The sequence below is a fragment of the Trichomycterus rosablanca genome, chromosome 6, assembly GCF_030014385.1.
Source record: "Trichomycterus rosablanca isolate fTriRos1 chromosome 6, fTriRos1.hap1, whole genome shotgun sequence".
NCBI classification, from domain to species: Eukaryota; Metazoa; Chordata; class Actinopteri; order Siluriformes; family Trichomycteridae; genus Trichomycterus; species Trichomycterus rosablanca.
The window spans coordinates 50,925,562-50,941,515 of record NC_085993.1 but is presented as its reverse complement, the minus strand read 5'-3'; the positions used below and the strand labels follow the sequence as shown (position 1 = coordinate 50,941,515).

The following is a 15,954-nucleotide window of genomic DNA, read 5'->3' as shown; positions in this document are numbered from 1 at the left end:
AAACACTGGGTGTATGGAAGCCCACACTGGAAACACTTGATGTATGCAAGCACACACTGGAAACACTGGGTGTATGGAAGCCCACACTGGAAACACTGGGTGTATGGAAGCACACACTGGAAACACTGGGTGTATGGAAGCACACACTGAAAACACTGGGTGTATGGAAGACCACACTGGAAACACTGGGTGTATGAAAGCCCACACTGGAAACACTAAAAGTATGGAAGAACACAATGGAAACACTTGATGCATGGAAACACTGGGTGTGGAATGGAAGCACAACCTGAAAATACTAAATGTATGAAAACACAGACTGGAAATACTGGATGCATGAAAGAAACACTGGATGCAGCATGGAAGCCCAGACTGGAAACACTGGAGCATGCAAACAAACCCTGGAAACACTAGATGCAGAATAGAAGCACAATCCAGTAACACTGGATACTGGATGCATAGAAGCTGGAAACTGGAAACATGGGGTGCATGGGAGCCAACACTGGAAACACTGGATGCAGTGTAAAAGATCATCCTGGAACTACTGGATGGATAATAGCAAATACTGGAAACACTGACTGTAACATGAAAGCACAGACAGGAAACACGTGTGATACAGAGTTAAATGCACCTTCAGAATCAGGAGTACCTGGAGGAAATCCATATGGGACAAACACATACTCTCTTCTGTTCCAGCAAGACACGCTTTGATGAGATTGGTGTGTAGAAACACCGGTGGCCTGCACCGAACCCTGACCTTAACCCCACTCGACACCCCGGGATAAAGTCAAGCTATCTTACACAACCATAGTGCCTGACCTCCCAAGGACACGTTATGACACATCTCATGACCTACAACATATTATGATCAGGTGTCCACATACTTTTGGCCACATAATGTCTGAGCCTGTAATACGGCTTGTGTCAAGATCAAGATTGAATCCAATGGTACCTGAGGGGTACGTAGGACAGGGGTCATTTCCAAATTACCAGTTATTGAACACTCTCAGTCATTTATATTTGTATATTTAATGAGGGTTCCGATTCCGTCTCGTTACCTCATTCAGGGGTTGACTGGTCCTGCCCTAGTGTCCAAACCTTAATAAGAATCACTAACCATCTGAAACCCAATCCCCATCCCAATCCTCACCCACAATGCAATGCACAAATTCATTTTAGCCACTTTCTCATCCTGTGTAGGGTTCAGGTAAACGGATCGCAGTGTTCACTAATCGAGTTACCTGGTGCTCCCGGTGCTCCCAGTGTTCCCAGCGAGCATGATGATCTCTAATCATTACAATAAAGCTGCAGCCTGGTCCCAGTTCTGGTGCTTTACACACACACACACACACACACACACACCGTAACGACACGTGAACACACAGCAGGATAAATTCTGATCGTATGGACCGTGGCCAGAACTGGACCTGCCCGTAAGGACCTGTAAGTGAGCGCGAGACGGGGGCCGAGGGTTCCGCGTGTCCGTTCAGCACCACGTTAGTAACACAAGACCAGTTTCTGCTTTTATAGCACTACCAGTATAGTGAGCTGAACGCAGAATACCAGCAGCAACATGTACGTACTACTCACCGACCGAGATCACACAATTATAAATGATACCAGCAGGGTTTAGATGGGTGGATAGACAGACAGACAGACAGACAGACAGATAAATGGATATACAGATGGATGGATGTGTGTGTTTGGCTGTTGATGAAATGAATGAAATTTGGCACTTTATTTACTATCTAGTTGCCACATTTATTTATAGGTGCTTGTGGTCTGGGTTGTTTCACCCTCCTACATACGTATAATATATACACCGAGCAGGAATAACATTATGAGCACTGACAGGTGAAGTGAATAACACTGATTATCTCTTCATCACGGCACCTGTTAGTGGGGGGATATATTAGGCAGCAAGTGAACATTTTATCCTCAGAGTTGATGTTAGAAGTAGGAAAAATGGGCGAGCGTGAGGATCTGAGCCAGTTTGACGAGGACCAAATTGTGATGTATAGACGACTGGGTCAGAGCATCTCCAAACCTGCAGCTCTTGTGGGGTGTGTCCCGGTCTGCAGTGGTCAGTATCTATCAAAAGTGGTCCAGGGAAGGAACAGTGGTAAACCGGCGACAGGGTCGTGGCCGGCCAAGGCTCATTGATGCACGTGGAAAGCGAAGGCTGGCCCGTGTTGTTCGATCCAACAGACGAGCTACTGTAGCTCCAACTGCTGATGAAGTTCATGCTGGTTCTGATAGAAAGGTGTCAGAATACACAGTGCAGCACAGTTTGTTGCGTATGTGGCAGCAAAAGGGGGACCAACACAATATTACGAAGGTGGTCATAATGTTATGCCTAATCGGTGTACGTTATCAAACATGTATCATACATGTTATTATGCTTATGCAGGTATCATACATGTTATCATACAGCTATCATACATGTTATTACACAGGTATCATACATGTATCATATATGCTTTATGCAGAATTCATACAGGTATTATACATGTTAATCATAAATATATCACACATGTATCATGTAGGTACCATACATGTTATTATGCAGGTATCACGTAGATTAATACAGGTATCATACCTGTATCATGTAGGTATTATGCAAGTATCACACAAGTATCATAAAGGTATCAAGAAGGTATCATTCATGTATCATGCAGATATTATACATGTTATAATGCAGGGTTCATACATGTATTATACAGGTATCATGAAGTTATAATACATGTATAATACAGATATCATACAGGGATACAGGTATCATGCAGGTATCATACATGTTATAATACAGGGTTCATACATGTATCATGCAGGTATCAAGTGTTTATCATGCATTTATTATACATGTTATCATACAGGTATCATACATGTATCACATGTTATCATGGAGGTATTCTACATGTATCATACAGGTATCAAGCATTTATCATACATGTGTTATGTACGTATCATGCATGTATCATGAAGGTATCTTTATGTAACATACAGGTATCACACAGGTATCATAAAGGTATCATGCAGGTATCACACATGTATCATTCATGTAACATACATGTTATCACACAGGTATCATGCAGGTATCAATCGTTTATCATACATGTATCATGCAGGTATCATGAAGGTATCATACATGTAACATACATGTTACCATGCAGGTACTAGTTGTTTATGCATTGTGTGATCTTTACACTATCGCACTATGTGCACTATCGCTCCTCATAATGGTCATTTCCTTCAGGATGAATAAAGTCCCTGTATCTCCTGTATTTCAGCCTCACAGACGTCTGAATCTGTTTTAGTGTCGCTCTGATTGATAAAGACTGAAAGCTCATCACAGGCTGCAGGGGGCAGATGAGGCTCTCTGGGGTTTCTGAAAATAAAACGTTCTTCTTTCTCTCGTTTCCTTGTTTACAGAGTTTAAAGCAGTCAGTCAGGAGGAGAGTTTTCGTTGGCAGGACATAACGAGCGCTGAGAGGCTCGCCAAACATCCCAAAAAATGTTCTGGGTTTAAAATAACTGACCTCTGACCTCACGTTAACAAACCCTGCACCTAAACTGTGGCTGTTATTTATAGAGATTTTGATTTTGATGTATTACAGACAGTTTTTCTTTTCTGGTATTTTTGTAGAGGGCAAAGCTTGAACTTAGGAGGTAATATTATTATACTTCAATATTTTTTCCTACAAAACAATTATACAATCATTCTCCCCCCCCCCCTCTACTGCTGTGAGAGGAATTATTGTTGCTACTTGATGTTATTATTGAAATAACTCATATAGTTGAAGAAATGATGACCTAAGACCATATTAGACTCGAAACAGGTTGGGGTTATTTATTATGTACCTTGTCTGAAGAAGATTGGGGGATTACTTATGAAGTCTTTGGGTTTTAATTAGCAAGGAGTCGTCTGGGCTGTTTTTGTTTGGGGGGTAGATTTAATGATAGAGAACAGAATTCATGAGTCCATCCAGGTCCTGCGGAAGCAAAGCAGCCCCAGAACAACAGAAAATCACACTACCACCATCATGTTTCACTGCTGGTATGATGTTTATATGATGGAATGCGGTCTTAGGTTATCATTTCTTTAACTGTAGAGGTTCTTTCAATAATAACTCCAAATATAAACAATAATTCTACTTTGCTTGAGTTGAGAGGATAAAAAAATCATTAAATACATTAAAATCGAGCACCAGTTTTATAGAAAAGTAGTCCACGGTGTTTAGGGTGGCCGCATTCATAGTCACAAAAAGGAGGACATTACACCCCAAAAGGAGGACGTCATACCAGGAACAGGGGGACATGATACTGCAACACACAGAATGAAAGCATAACCCATATAACAGAGTTTTTGACCAATTTAAGCAAGAATTCTATAACAAATACCAGTTTTAATCACCAAATGTTGTGTCTACTTTTGCTATTTTTGGCATTTTCACAGCGTTCCTGAGCATGAGAGCTGACTCAGGTAGAGGTGTATGCAGAGCGGGCGAAATTCAACCACCCAATCACAGACTAGCATTTAGAGGGTCCGCCCACGATAGGTAGCACTATAAGCAGTCAAATGAGGCTGTTAAACCAATGAAATACAAAGCACATGTACCTGAGCCAATAACAGATAATATTGATCAAAAATGTGACCAGTTCACTCCAAAAGGAGGATTTTTAAGTGTCCGTCCTAGCGTTGCATGGGCGGAGGACTGGCAGCTGAAAAACCGGACTGTCCGACCTAAAGCCGGACGGCTGGCCACCCTAACGGTGTTCCTGCCTTGACCCTAAAAAGTTAAAACATTCTTTAAGGTGTTTTCTTATTTTAAAAATGACACAAGACAGAATGAATCAAAGCGTCTTGTAGATTGGGAGCTACTGCTCGTCTTTCAGAGACGTCTGATTCCTTTCGTTTAACGTCTGATGTCGGCGCAGACCAGGAGCCCAGTGTACTCCATATTTCTGAAGATGTTCCGCTTGAATGCACTTGTATGACTTCTTCATTGGGTGTATCACAAAAGCTGCCATTTAAAAAAAACACCTAAAAAGCAGTTCAAAGTGTCCACATACTTTTGGACAGATAGGGCAGCAGTGCTCAGTGGTAGTACTAGTACTGGACTAGTAATCATAAGATTCCCAGTTCAAGACCCACCATAAATGTCGACTAAATGCTGCAAATGTAAGCTTTTATTGGATATTATAGTTTTATATTTAAAAATCAAACACGCTGCTTGGGGAGGACTAACTGATTGACCCAAGAAGGGACGAGCTACAGACCATAGACAGGTTGTCGGATGGTCAAAACTTACTGATGGCAGAGGACATAAAGATTCGGCATCTGGTACGATCCAACAGAAAATCAACCAGTCTGACCCAAGATCATGTGTTCATGTGTGGACCAAGAGGTGGCACCAGGATGCACCGAATACAGAAGCTAAAGGACATGCTGGTCGCATTCTGGCACCAGATACCACCGGACAACTTCAGAGGTCTTGTGGAGTCGACAGGTCAGAGATTTTCTGACAGCAGATTAGGCTGGTGGTTGTAAGTGTTTGGCTCATTAGTGTATTTTGATAATTAACATCCAAAAATCGCAATCGGAGGTCATCACAACGTGACCTAGTCATTTCAGGGTCGCATATCAGATTCAGAACCGAACCGAGCTGTGAAGCAGACCTACGATTAAAGCAATAACCTCCGAGAGGATCTACAATCTTAATGTTGCTTTTAAATATTCAATAAATAATGGCATGAAGAAACAGTCGATATGTCTGAACACCAGTGAATTTGTTGTACTGCTAAAGGAGATTTACAAGGTTGAAGGAGAACTGCTGGCTGCGTTCGACCCCCTGAGCTGCCCGTATCTCTAAAAATATTATGCGTTGCTCAAGGGGGTCAGTGTCCCCTCCACGTTCTCTCACAATAACGTTTCAGACGTCCCATTTTACTTGGCTGCATGTGTCTTTGATTCAGGATTTTATACATGCATACGTTCCTCAGATGATAGATTATGCACATTATATCCTGATAGAATTATATGCAGCTTTTTACATCAGCCAGACAAAAACAAGATTGAACGTGAAGTGTAAGTGCATTTTTTATTCCCTTAATATCAGAGAAAAGCACCAGCCTCAGCAGTCCTGCACCGTGATGGATAAACGTGATTATATTGGTAAAGCATCTTGCTAAAAATGCACAATCGCATCTGTAGCATCTTGCTAAAGTGTATTCAAAACTGATACTCATACTAAATGTGGTCAAGATGCTAATAGGCTCAAAACACTTGACCACAGGGTTCTTATTTTGCTCTTCGGTCATTTTAAACCAAAGTTCAAAGCAAACCACATGCAGTCTTACATGATCGATGTAAACTGTTTACTCCTAGTTGTCCATTGATTCAATCATTGTCTTGTTTTAACACAACTTTATCCTGGTCACGGTCGCGGTGTGTCTGGTCGCCAGTCCATCACAGGACAGACACACACTCAGGGCTAGGGATGTAACGATGCACCACAAGACAGTTAAAAATCGATTCACATGTGTAACGATTCAAATCAGTTTACACGTATAATGAATCGATATTCACTTTAAACAGCAGAGGGCGCCGTGCTATTCACCTCGCCTGGTTGACGTCACTACAGGGTTGCCAGGTTCAGAATTTTCCAGCCAAATGTATTCATGTGAGGATACTTTCTTTATCTGTATTATTCATTAATTTATGTATTTAATGTGGGATTTGTTTTATTTCATTTCATTTTTTTTTACACAAAAAGGGAAACGTGAAGCATTGTTTTGCATAGTCTGTACCCACCTCAGAAATAAAAGGACATTTGTTATTTTGATAAACAAAAGATAAGCACAAATACAGTATTTTATTTTATTTTTTTAAAGAGAAATAATAAAAGGAAACTTTGTCATGATGTCTTCAATTTCATTTTGTTTAAAAAATCAGGAAATCGTGAACCCAGTATCGTGAATCGTATCGCATCGTGGGTAGTGTATCGTTACATCCCCACTCAGGTCAATGTTTAATATCTTCAAGTAACCTGACTGCACGTCCTCAGACTGTGCGAGGAAACCGGAGCACCCAGAGGAAACCCACACAGAATCAAAACCCCGGCCCTTCTTGCTGTGACGTAACTGTGCCACCCTCCTAGTTGTTCAATGCTCAACACATTTGACTGGATCTATTTTAAAGCCACTCGCTTATAAGCAATTACTTCAAACCCGCCAGAAACATGGATTTTTAGTCCATACTAAAAGAAAGTCAAGCGATGGTAGGTGATTTACATATTACCTTTAATAGAACAGCGGGATTTAATCCAGAAAGACATTTGAGAAGTGTAAGTGCTTTTTATGTCTTGTAAAAATGCACACAGACCGAGACAAATTCCTTCATATGGTCTGTTTACAATTCTGTGATCTCCAGTATGAGGTTAAAAAACCTAACAGTCTACAATCTAGATGTAACAGTCATCATGGGTGCACTTACATCTAAACTGCATGTGTAAAAGAGGTCAATAAGTGTAAATACATGGGTTGAAACATTACAACAGTGTAAAGATAAACACTGCATAAGGTGCTTGCTCCTCTTCAGCTATCCCTGTATCCAAATTAGGGCAACAGTGGGTCTGGAACCTATCCCAGAAACACCAAGCCATTCTTCAATTCACTCACTCGCTCACTCACACCTAGAGACAAAGTACAGAAGCCAATCCACTACTCTAATAGGAATCCACATAAACAGGGGAGAATATGCCAAACAACACAGAAAGAGTAACTAAATGTAAGAATTAAACATTGGTCCCTTAGAACATGAAGCTGCACATTAAACCATTGTGATGCCCATCTGACCCAACTACTGTATAGTATATCCACATACTAAACTGGAACAGACGTATCCTAGTGGGACCAAGGTCCTTAAACCTCTCGGTACTGGGGCGCTGGACAATGACTGACCCCTGCAATCTGACCCCAACTTCCAATCAATAGCTGGGATGTGCAAAAAAAGGAATTTTGTTGTTCTGTACACATGTATACATACATGTACATACATTATGACAAATAAATACATTCCATATAGAATTGGAGTATTCTTAAATAGTATAAACACAATATACTGCACAATAAAGCCTTGTAGTGTTAATAATGTTAGTAAGCAATGTTAATACACAACTTTCTGCATTATATCGAATTAAAAAGGTTCTGTCAATCACTACAGATTTTTCACTTACATTAGGTATAGATTTTAAAACTTATAATTCTAATTCTAATGTGTTTACATACTGTATGTACGTATGTTCAAACAGTACACAGCATAGCGTACTGTTTAGTATGGAAGTATGTAGTGTGTATTGAGCATCCCGTTTACACCCACCAAGAACAGCGTTTAATAGCATCAAACAACTACAACAAAGCAAATTATTTCACAATTAAATAGAATTAACAGAAATAAATCACAATTATTAGATAAATGCACCTAATTCGCTTTCTGGTAGCATTTGAAGTAAGACTATTCACATGCGTACTGCCGTACTAGACAGTATGCAAAAATAGTGCGCACGCAATCTAACCTGTTCTGCGGTACTAAAGCAGCCTAGTGGGTAGCATCCTTATAACAGAATTATCTAGATATATGTTTTAAAAACGTATGTCTGGTTAAATAGGTGTAATAATGAGGAAAGTGCTTTAAAAAAAACTTTTCCCGTCCTTATGGAGATAACGGCATTTCTATACAGGCGTAAAGGATCCGATACCCGTATGAAGCACTTTCGTACTATGTAAACACTGTAGTACGCGAGAAATAGTACACAACTTTATGCGCAGCGTACTACATAGTATGGAAGTATGCCACAGCAATACCTGGCTGGTGGCGTCCTGTGGCAGGTTCTTGATGATGATCTTCCTCCTGTTGCTCAGCTCCCTGCGAGTTTTCTCCAGTCTCCTCTTAATCTCATCCGGCTCCAGCTCGGCCATGTCCCGCAGAATGGTGTCCTCGGAAGCCCCGTCTTCCTCCTCCTGGCTCTCGGGGCTCTCCGAGTCTGGTACCGGGGAATTAGGGCGCTTGAAGGCGCTGACTGTGGGCGGCTGCATGGAAGAAGCGGCCGCCATTTCGCAGCAGCGCTCGCTCGGTGTGTGTGAGTCGGGTGTGAGGCTTCCTTCTGCTGCTCGTCTCCATCCACGGATCCACACACACTCACACACACTCATACACACACACACACACATTCATTTAGTCAGTCAGTGTAAAATACACTCCATCTACCGGGTACTCCTGGCGACCTCCACCGATAGAAACATGAATAAACTGAGCACTGAGTCTGAAATCTCACCTCAACCATAAAGATTCACCTTTAAACCACCAAGTTCTTTTATACTTCTTTTTTATTTTGTTTTGTTTGTGTATTGTTGTATTGTCTATGTCCATATGGACATCCCATTTTGAGTGACCCCTGTGAGGTATTTTTCTTCTAAAACAACATCAAGACTTTGAATGCTGTATGTCTGTGGGAATTTGTGCCCATTGCTTCAAGAGATGACAACATTTATACGGCTGGGCACTGATGTTGGTCAAGAAAGCCTCAATTGAGTTTTGGAAGTTCGTTCCAGACCTATTCAGTGGGGCTGAGTTATCAGGAATCAGTGCGAATCAGAAACGAGCTTTTCTTCATGTCTTTATAGCGTGCATAGGGGTACAGTCATGCCGAAACAGTAAAGGGCCTTCCCTAAACTCCTTCTGAAAAGTTGGAAGCCTATAATCTCCTTTATATAATTAATTAATGACATTTATTAACTTATGTTAGCAATTGTGGCTGAAACACATGAATTCAACAATTAGAAGGAATTAGAAGGGTGTCCCAATACTTTTGTCCATATGGTTTATTTATAATAATACAGAATTAAGTTTCACTACATTCTTAGATTAGCAAAAGGCTGTGGATTTGAACATGTATTGTTACACTCTATGGCCAAAAGTAATTGGACATCCCATTTTGAGTGACCCCTGTGAGGTATTCTCAGCTAGAACAACATCCACTCTTCTGGGAAGGCTTCTTACATCTCACAAGACTTTGAATGCTGTATGTCTGTGGGAATTTGTGCCCATTCCTTCAAGAGATGACAACATTTATATGGCTGGGCACTGATGTTGGTCAAGAAAGCCTCAACTGAGTTTTGAAAGTTCATTCCAGAACTATTGGGTGGGGCTGAGTTATCAGGAATCAGTGCAGGACACTGGCGTTTCTTTAAAACCAGCTTTTCTTCATGTCTTTATAGCGTGCATAGGGGTACAGTCATGCCGAAACAGTAAAGGGCCTTCCCTAAACTCCTTCTGCAAAGTTGGAAGCCTATAATCTCCTTTATATAATTAATTTATGACATTTATTAATTTATGTAAGCAATTGTCGTGGCGGAAACACATGAATTCAACAACTAGAAGGAAATAGAAGGGTTGTCCCAATACTTTTGTCCATATAGTGTGCTGTATTATAATAATACAGAAGTAAAGCAAAATGGGCATTTTATTGTAATATTTTCCATGTAAAGGATCTATTTAATAAGATAATGCTGCTAACACATGTATTAGATTACAAATTAAAATTTGGTATGTACACAAGGCTTTGAATGATGTATGTCTGTGGGAATTTGTGCCCATTCAGTCAAAAGACGACAGCATTTATATGGCTGGGCATGATGATCCAGTTCATTGAGATGAGAGGGGTTGGCTGTAATTTAGCCGGCTCGCTTCATCCCTCCGTTGTTGTAGATGCCCTGAAACGTTGGCAGCCTACATCCAGTGATCCTCTCTGTCCGCGATTCTCAACCCCTTGACACGGATTATGATATTCTTACGCTTTCAGCAAGGATGACAAGTAGTAAGGTAGTGTAGTGGGTTTGGGACAGTGGTAGCCTAGTGGGTAGGGCTTTGGGCTATCAACCGGAAGATTGGCGGTTAAAATCCAGGCTCTGCTATGCAGACACTGTTGGGTCCTTGAGCAACACCCTTAACCCTGTCTGCTCCAGGGGCGCCGTACGATGGCTGACCCTGCGCTCTGACCCCAGCTTCCAAACAAGCTGGGATATGCGAAGAAAGAATTTCATTGTACTGTACACGTGTATATGTATATATGACAAATAAAGTATATCTTCTTCTTCTTCTAGTCATGGCAAACCTGTGGTAGGAGCTTCTTCACCTGGGTCTGCTCCATTGGGATGTACTTCTAAAACTGAACCAGAATCATTTGTAGTCACCGTCCATTGACTTTTGCACATACCTGTCCATTCTCAAAAACCAATCGTCATCTCAAGAGGTCTCCTGTACCATTACGTGGAATCAAACGCAACTGGACCCCCCCTCTAGGCTCACCGAAGCCCCCTAGTGGGCCCTGGCCCCCTGGTTGAGAACCACTGCGCTCTGTTGTCCTGATTATACGCTGGAGCTAGAATCGTTCTTGTAATGGATGATGTGAGGATGGACTCGATGATGGACGACTGAATGTTGGACACCATACAAGACGAAATAATCGAAATGTTTACTCGTGCAGTTCAGCGAGAAATTGGATGTAAAACGCGGCACTTTTTGCTGACAGTGAAACGACAGACGTTAGTACAAGTTACAAGCCAGCGGTTCTCCACAACACCATGTTTCTTGGATTTTACAATGCATGACTTATCATCAGAAACACTGTTTTCATGCATAGAAGATACACCGATCAGCCATAACATTAAAACCACCTCCTTGGTGGCATCAGCTCCACTTACCATATAGAAGCACTTTGTAGTTCTACAATTACTGACTGTAGACCATCTGTTTCTCTGCATGCTTTGTTAGCTCCTTTCATGCTGTTCTTCAATGGTCAGGACCCCCACAGGACCACCACAGAGCAGGTATTATTTAGGTGGTGGATCATTCTCAGCACTGCAGTGACACTGACATGGTGGTGGTGTGTTAGTGTGTGTTGTGCTGGTATGAGTGGATCAGACACAGCAGCGCTGCTGGAGTTTTTAAACACCTCACTGTCACTGCTGGACTGAGAATAGTCCACCAACCAAAAACGCACACTAACACACCACCACCATGTCAGTGTCACTGCAGTGCTGAGAATGATCCACCACCTAAATAATACCTGCTCTGTGGTGGTCCTGTGGGGGTCCTGACCATTGAAGAACAGGGTGAAAGGGGGCTAATAAAGCATGCAGAGAAACAGATGGACTACAGTCAGTAATTGTAGAACTACAAAGTGCTTCTATATGGTAAGTGGAGCTGATAACATGGACAATGAGTGTTTGGACGTTTTAATTGCGTCCAAGCAAAAGTGTCCTTAAACTTTATCCAAAGTAAAAAAATAAAATCTGTGTGTTTTAGCCACAACAATTGCTAATCTATCTATCAATCTATCTATCTAGTATCTCTATATCTATATGTATATCTCTCTCGCTATATATATATATATATAAAAAAAAAATATATATATATATTATTATTTTTTTTTTTTTGTGTTTTTGTCCTATTTTCTCCCAATTTAGCGTAGTCAATTTGTCTTCCACTGCTGGGGATCCCCGATTTTTTGCAGTCGAGGTGGGTATATTACTGCTCACGCCTCCTCCGACTCGCTCGCAGCCCTTAACGGAACCCTTTTCACTCATGCACTCTGCACAAGCACCTCTATCCGCCAATCAGGGTCCTTACACAGCATTTGAAGACTGCCCACATATTCTGGTCATCCCTCCCTGCAGGCACTGCCAATTATGCCCACTAGATGGCGCCCAGTCGACCGGTGCCTGCCACCGATGAGTTCAGAATCTCGGCGCTGGTGTGCTAGTGGAATATCAGTTGTTTTTTAAGTGGGATGTCCAGCAAGCTCACGGTCAGGCATCCAAATACTTTTGGCCATATAGTGTAAAAGCATAAAAAAAATCCTAAACATGGTGCATTTGTTCAAAAACACAATGCTGATGTGCAGTAAACCCTCCATTCCACTTCAAAAAACAATCTATTATATCGAGCTCAGGCGACATCAAACCGAAGCAAAGAAAAACGGCATTCTTGTCGTGTTCAGTGATTGACAGCCGCTCTAAAGTGTCCGTGGGTGTACAGACAGCGATTCAGACTTAAATGTTATCGTCTGTCAGACTAAATCTCTGAATCTATTCTGCTTTCAAAATGCGTGAATGAATCTCGATTCCACAGCAGCGCAGCAGCAGCGCAGCAGTTTCTAACGAGACGGTTCGGGTCTGGAGGGAAGGAAAATGCAGATCAGGCGATCAGGCTTTATTTATATAAGATTCCTTTAGAATATGCAAATAAACAGCACTGTAATAAACAGCAAAGAAATAAGAAGCAAGCAAATGTTCATTTAATTAGCATATGTTTAATAATTTAGCTATGGATTCATTATACAGAGGACTGAAAGTAATTCGATCTTTTTATTTGATTCTAAATGATTTTAATTCCCATTTAAGGGACAGTGGGAACCTACTGGGTACACCGATCAGCCATAACATTCAAACCACCTCCTTGTTTCTACACTCACTGTCCATGTTATCAGCTCCACTTACCATACAGAAGCACTTTAGTTCTACAATTACTGACTGTAGTCCATCTGTTTCTCTACATGCTTTGTTACCCCCTTTCATGCTGTTCTTCAATGGTCAGGACCCTCACAGGACCACCACAGAGCAGGTATTATTTAGGTGGTGGATGATTCTCAGCACTGCAGTGACACTGACATGGTGGTGGTGTGTTAGTGTGTGTTGTGCTGGTATGAGTGGATCAGACACAGCAGCGCCTCAGCGCCTCACTGTCACTGCTGGACTGAGAATAGTCCACCAAGCAAAAACATCCAGCCGACAGCGCCCCGTGGGCAGCGTCCTGTGACCACTGATGAAGGTCTAGAAGATGACCGACTCAAACAGCAGCAATAGATGAGCGATCGTCTCCGACTTTACATCTACAAGGTGGACCGACTAGGTAGGAGTGTCTATTAGAGTGGACAGTGAGTGGACACGGTATTTAAGAACTCCAGAATTTCTGTGCAGTGCCATCGATCAGCCAGCAGAGGTCGTAACTGCAGCAGTTATGAGGAATCCTGTCCGACATAGGCTTTATGTGGCATACACCAAGAGAAAAGGACTGAATGCTTAACCTCTACATGAGGAGGTTCGGTGCTTCCATTGCGCCCATGCAAAGTTTATCAGACTGATCACATGATCAGTATGATGGAACGTTTCTATCCTGATATTATCGGTCAGAACGTCTTCTAGGACGCCAGTGCCCACATTTACAGGGCACTGAGGGTCAAGAAATGGTTTAATGAGCCGGAAAATGATAAAAATCGAACACTTGGGCCTCTAGCAATCACTACTCCAACTGAGTTGAATGTCTGTGGGAGATTTTGGGCTAACGTATTAGCACTCCAGTACACCGACAGACTTCACGCTACACCCAAAGTGCACTTTAAGGTGATCCAACCCTTTACTGTGGTAATTGATGTTATTACCTGCGTAACCTACCGGTTTATCTTATTTCTCCAGATTCGCTGAACGTCTGTGCTTGCCGGACCGGCGTTACAGCGTAGCGCGGCGCTCCACCGATCCCTGAGAGGGAAGCCTGCGCAGCTACACATGTGATTCAGCCTTGTAGCTCAGCGTGTGGGCGTAAGAGCAGACGAGGGTTATTTCAGATGCACAGAAAGTGGCGCGTGGGCGCCAGCGAAGCGAACACCTGGGACGCGCGCGTTTATGTAAGGAGGTGATGCGATAGAAGCCTTGAACTCGCCGCTGCTGTGGTTAGCGGGGGCGGCGGCGCTCGGGATGGCGGTACACCGTTCTCTCAAACCGCCGGCCGATTTATTCGTGCATGCATGCACGGGTTTCCAGATGGCACGAAGTCCCGTGGCACGCTCACCAATAATTAGCCCTGCTCTGTAAACATGAGACGGCGGGAGGGAGCTAATTGAAATGTGACTAATTAAAACGCTCCGTTTACACGAACATTGTTTTCGGGCGCTTTGAGGAATTAGAGAATCATCTCGTCGTGAGAGAGCTACAGAGAACAAACTGAGCAGAGACGCTCTACTTTTTAGTTCAATGCACACACACACACACACACACACACCAGTTACATGGTCAAAAGTATGTGGACACCCAAAAAACACTCGCATCCATATACAACCTGTTAGAAATTCAGCATACAGGATATTAACACATACAGATGTGTGGGCGCAGCTCGGAAGACCAGTGTAATCTAACTAGACATATTTTTGTGGACACTTTATCTATGAGGGGCGGTATTAGGAAAATGAGGAGGAGATTAATGGGAAAATGAAATGGGAATAGAGGGGGGTACTAGACCAAAGATTGGGGAAGTGTGATAAAAGGGTGTTGGTTGTATAGCGGGTAATACAGCATACAAGATGGGCGAATCAGGATACAAAATGAACGGGTCAAACAGGAAGGTTCATTTCGGTATCCAAAAAGGTGCGAGGAGACAGGATTTGGGGTGGAGGGGGGTATGTAGGAGACAGGGTGAACACAGCAGATCAGAAAATGTTAAGACAGTATGGAATCAGTGTTTATTACATTAACTCTGTCAATATTCATAAACATCCATTCCTGCATGTCAGGCCTGCAACACATTCCAAAAAAAGTTGGGACAGTAAAGCATTTACCTCTTTGTATTGACGCTGTTCCTTCTCGCAACAAGTGATCAAATGTTTCCGTTATTTTGTCCCGTTCTTTCTGCAAACACATCTTACAGTGTAAAACAGTACCGGGTTCTTTATTGGGGACTGGTCAGGACTGCAGGCAGGCCAGTCCAGTAGCCATACCCTCGTCATCCACAGACGTGGCTTTGTTTTTTTATTTATATATATTTTCTTTATGCATTTTCTCCCTTTTTTCTCCCTTTTTAGTGCGTCCAATTGCCCCATTGCGTCACGCTTCCTCTCCACCAAT

The 15,954-nt window shown here is 42.3% G+C and overlaps 1 protein-coding gene across 1 annotated transcript in view; it reads right to left on the bottom strand.

Moving 5' to 3' along the window:
• raver2 (ribonucleoprotein, PTB-binding 2) overlaps nt 1–9,182 on the bottom strand; it is a 76,945-nt gene extending 67,763 nt beyond the window's left edge. The window contains exon 1 of the mRNA XM_062998168.1: nt 8,863–9,182. Coding sequence (XP_062854238.1) covers nt 8,863–9,111 — 249 coding nt within the window. The 5' untranslated portion in view covers nt 9,112–9,182. The remainder of the gene's footprint in view (nt 1–8,862) is intronic.
• Between the last annotated feature and the right edge of the window lie 6,772 nt (nt 9,183–15,954).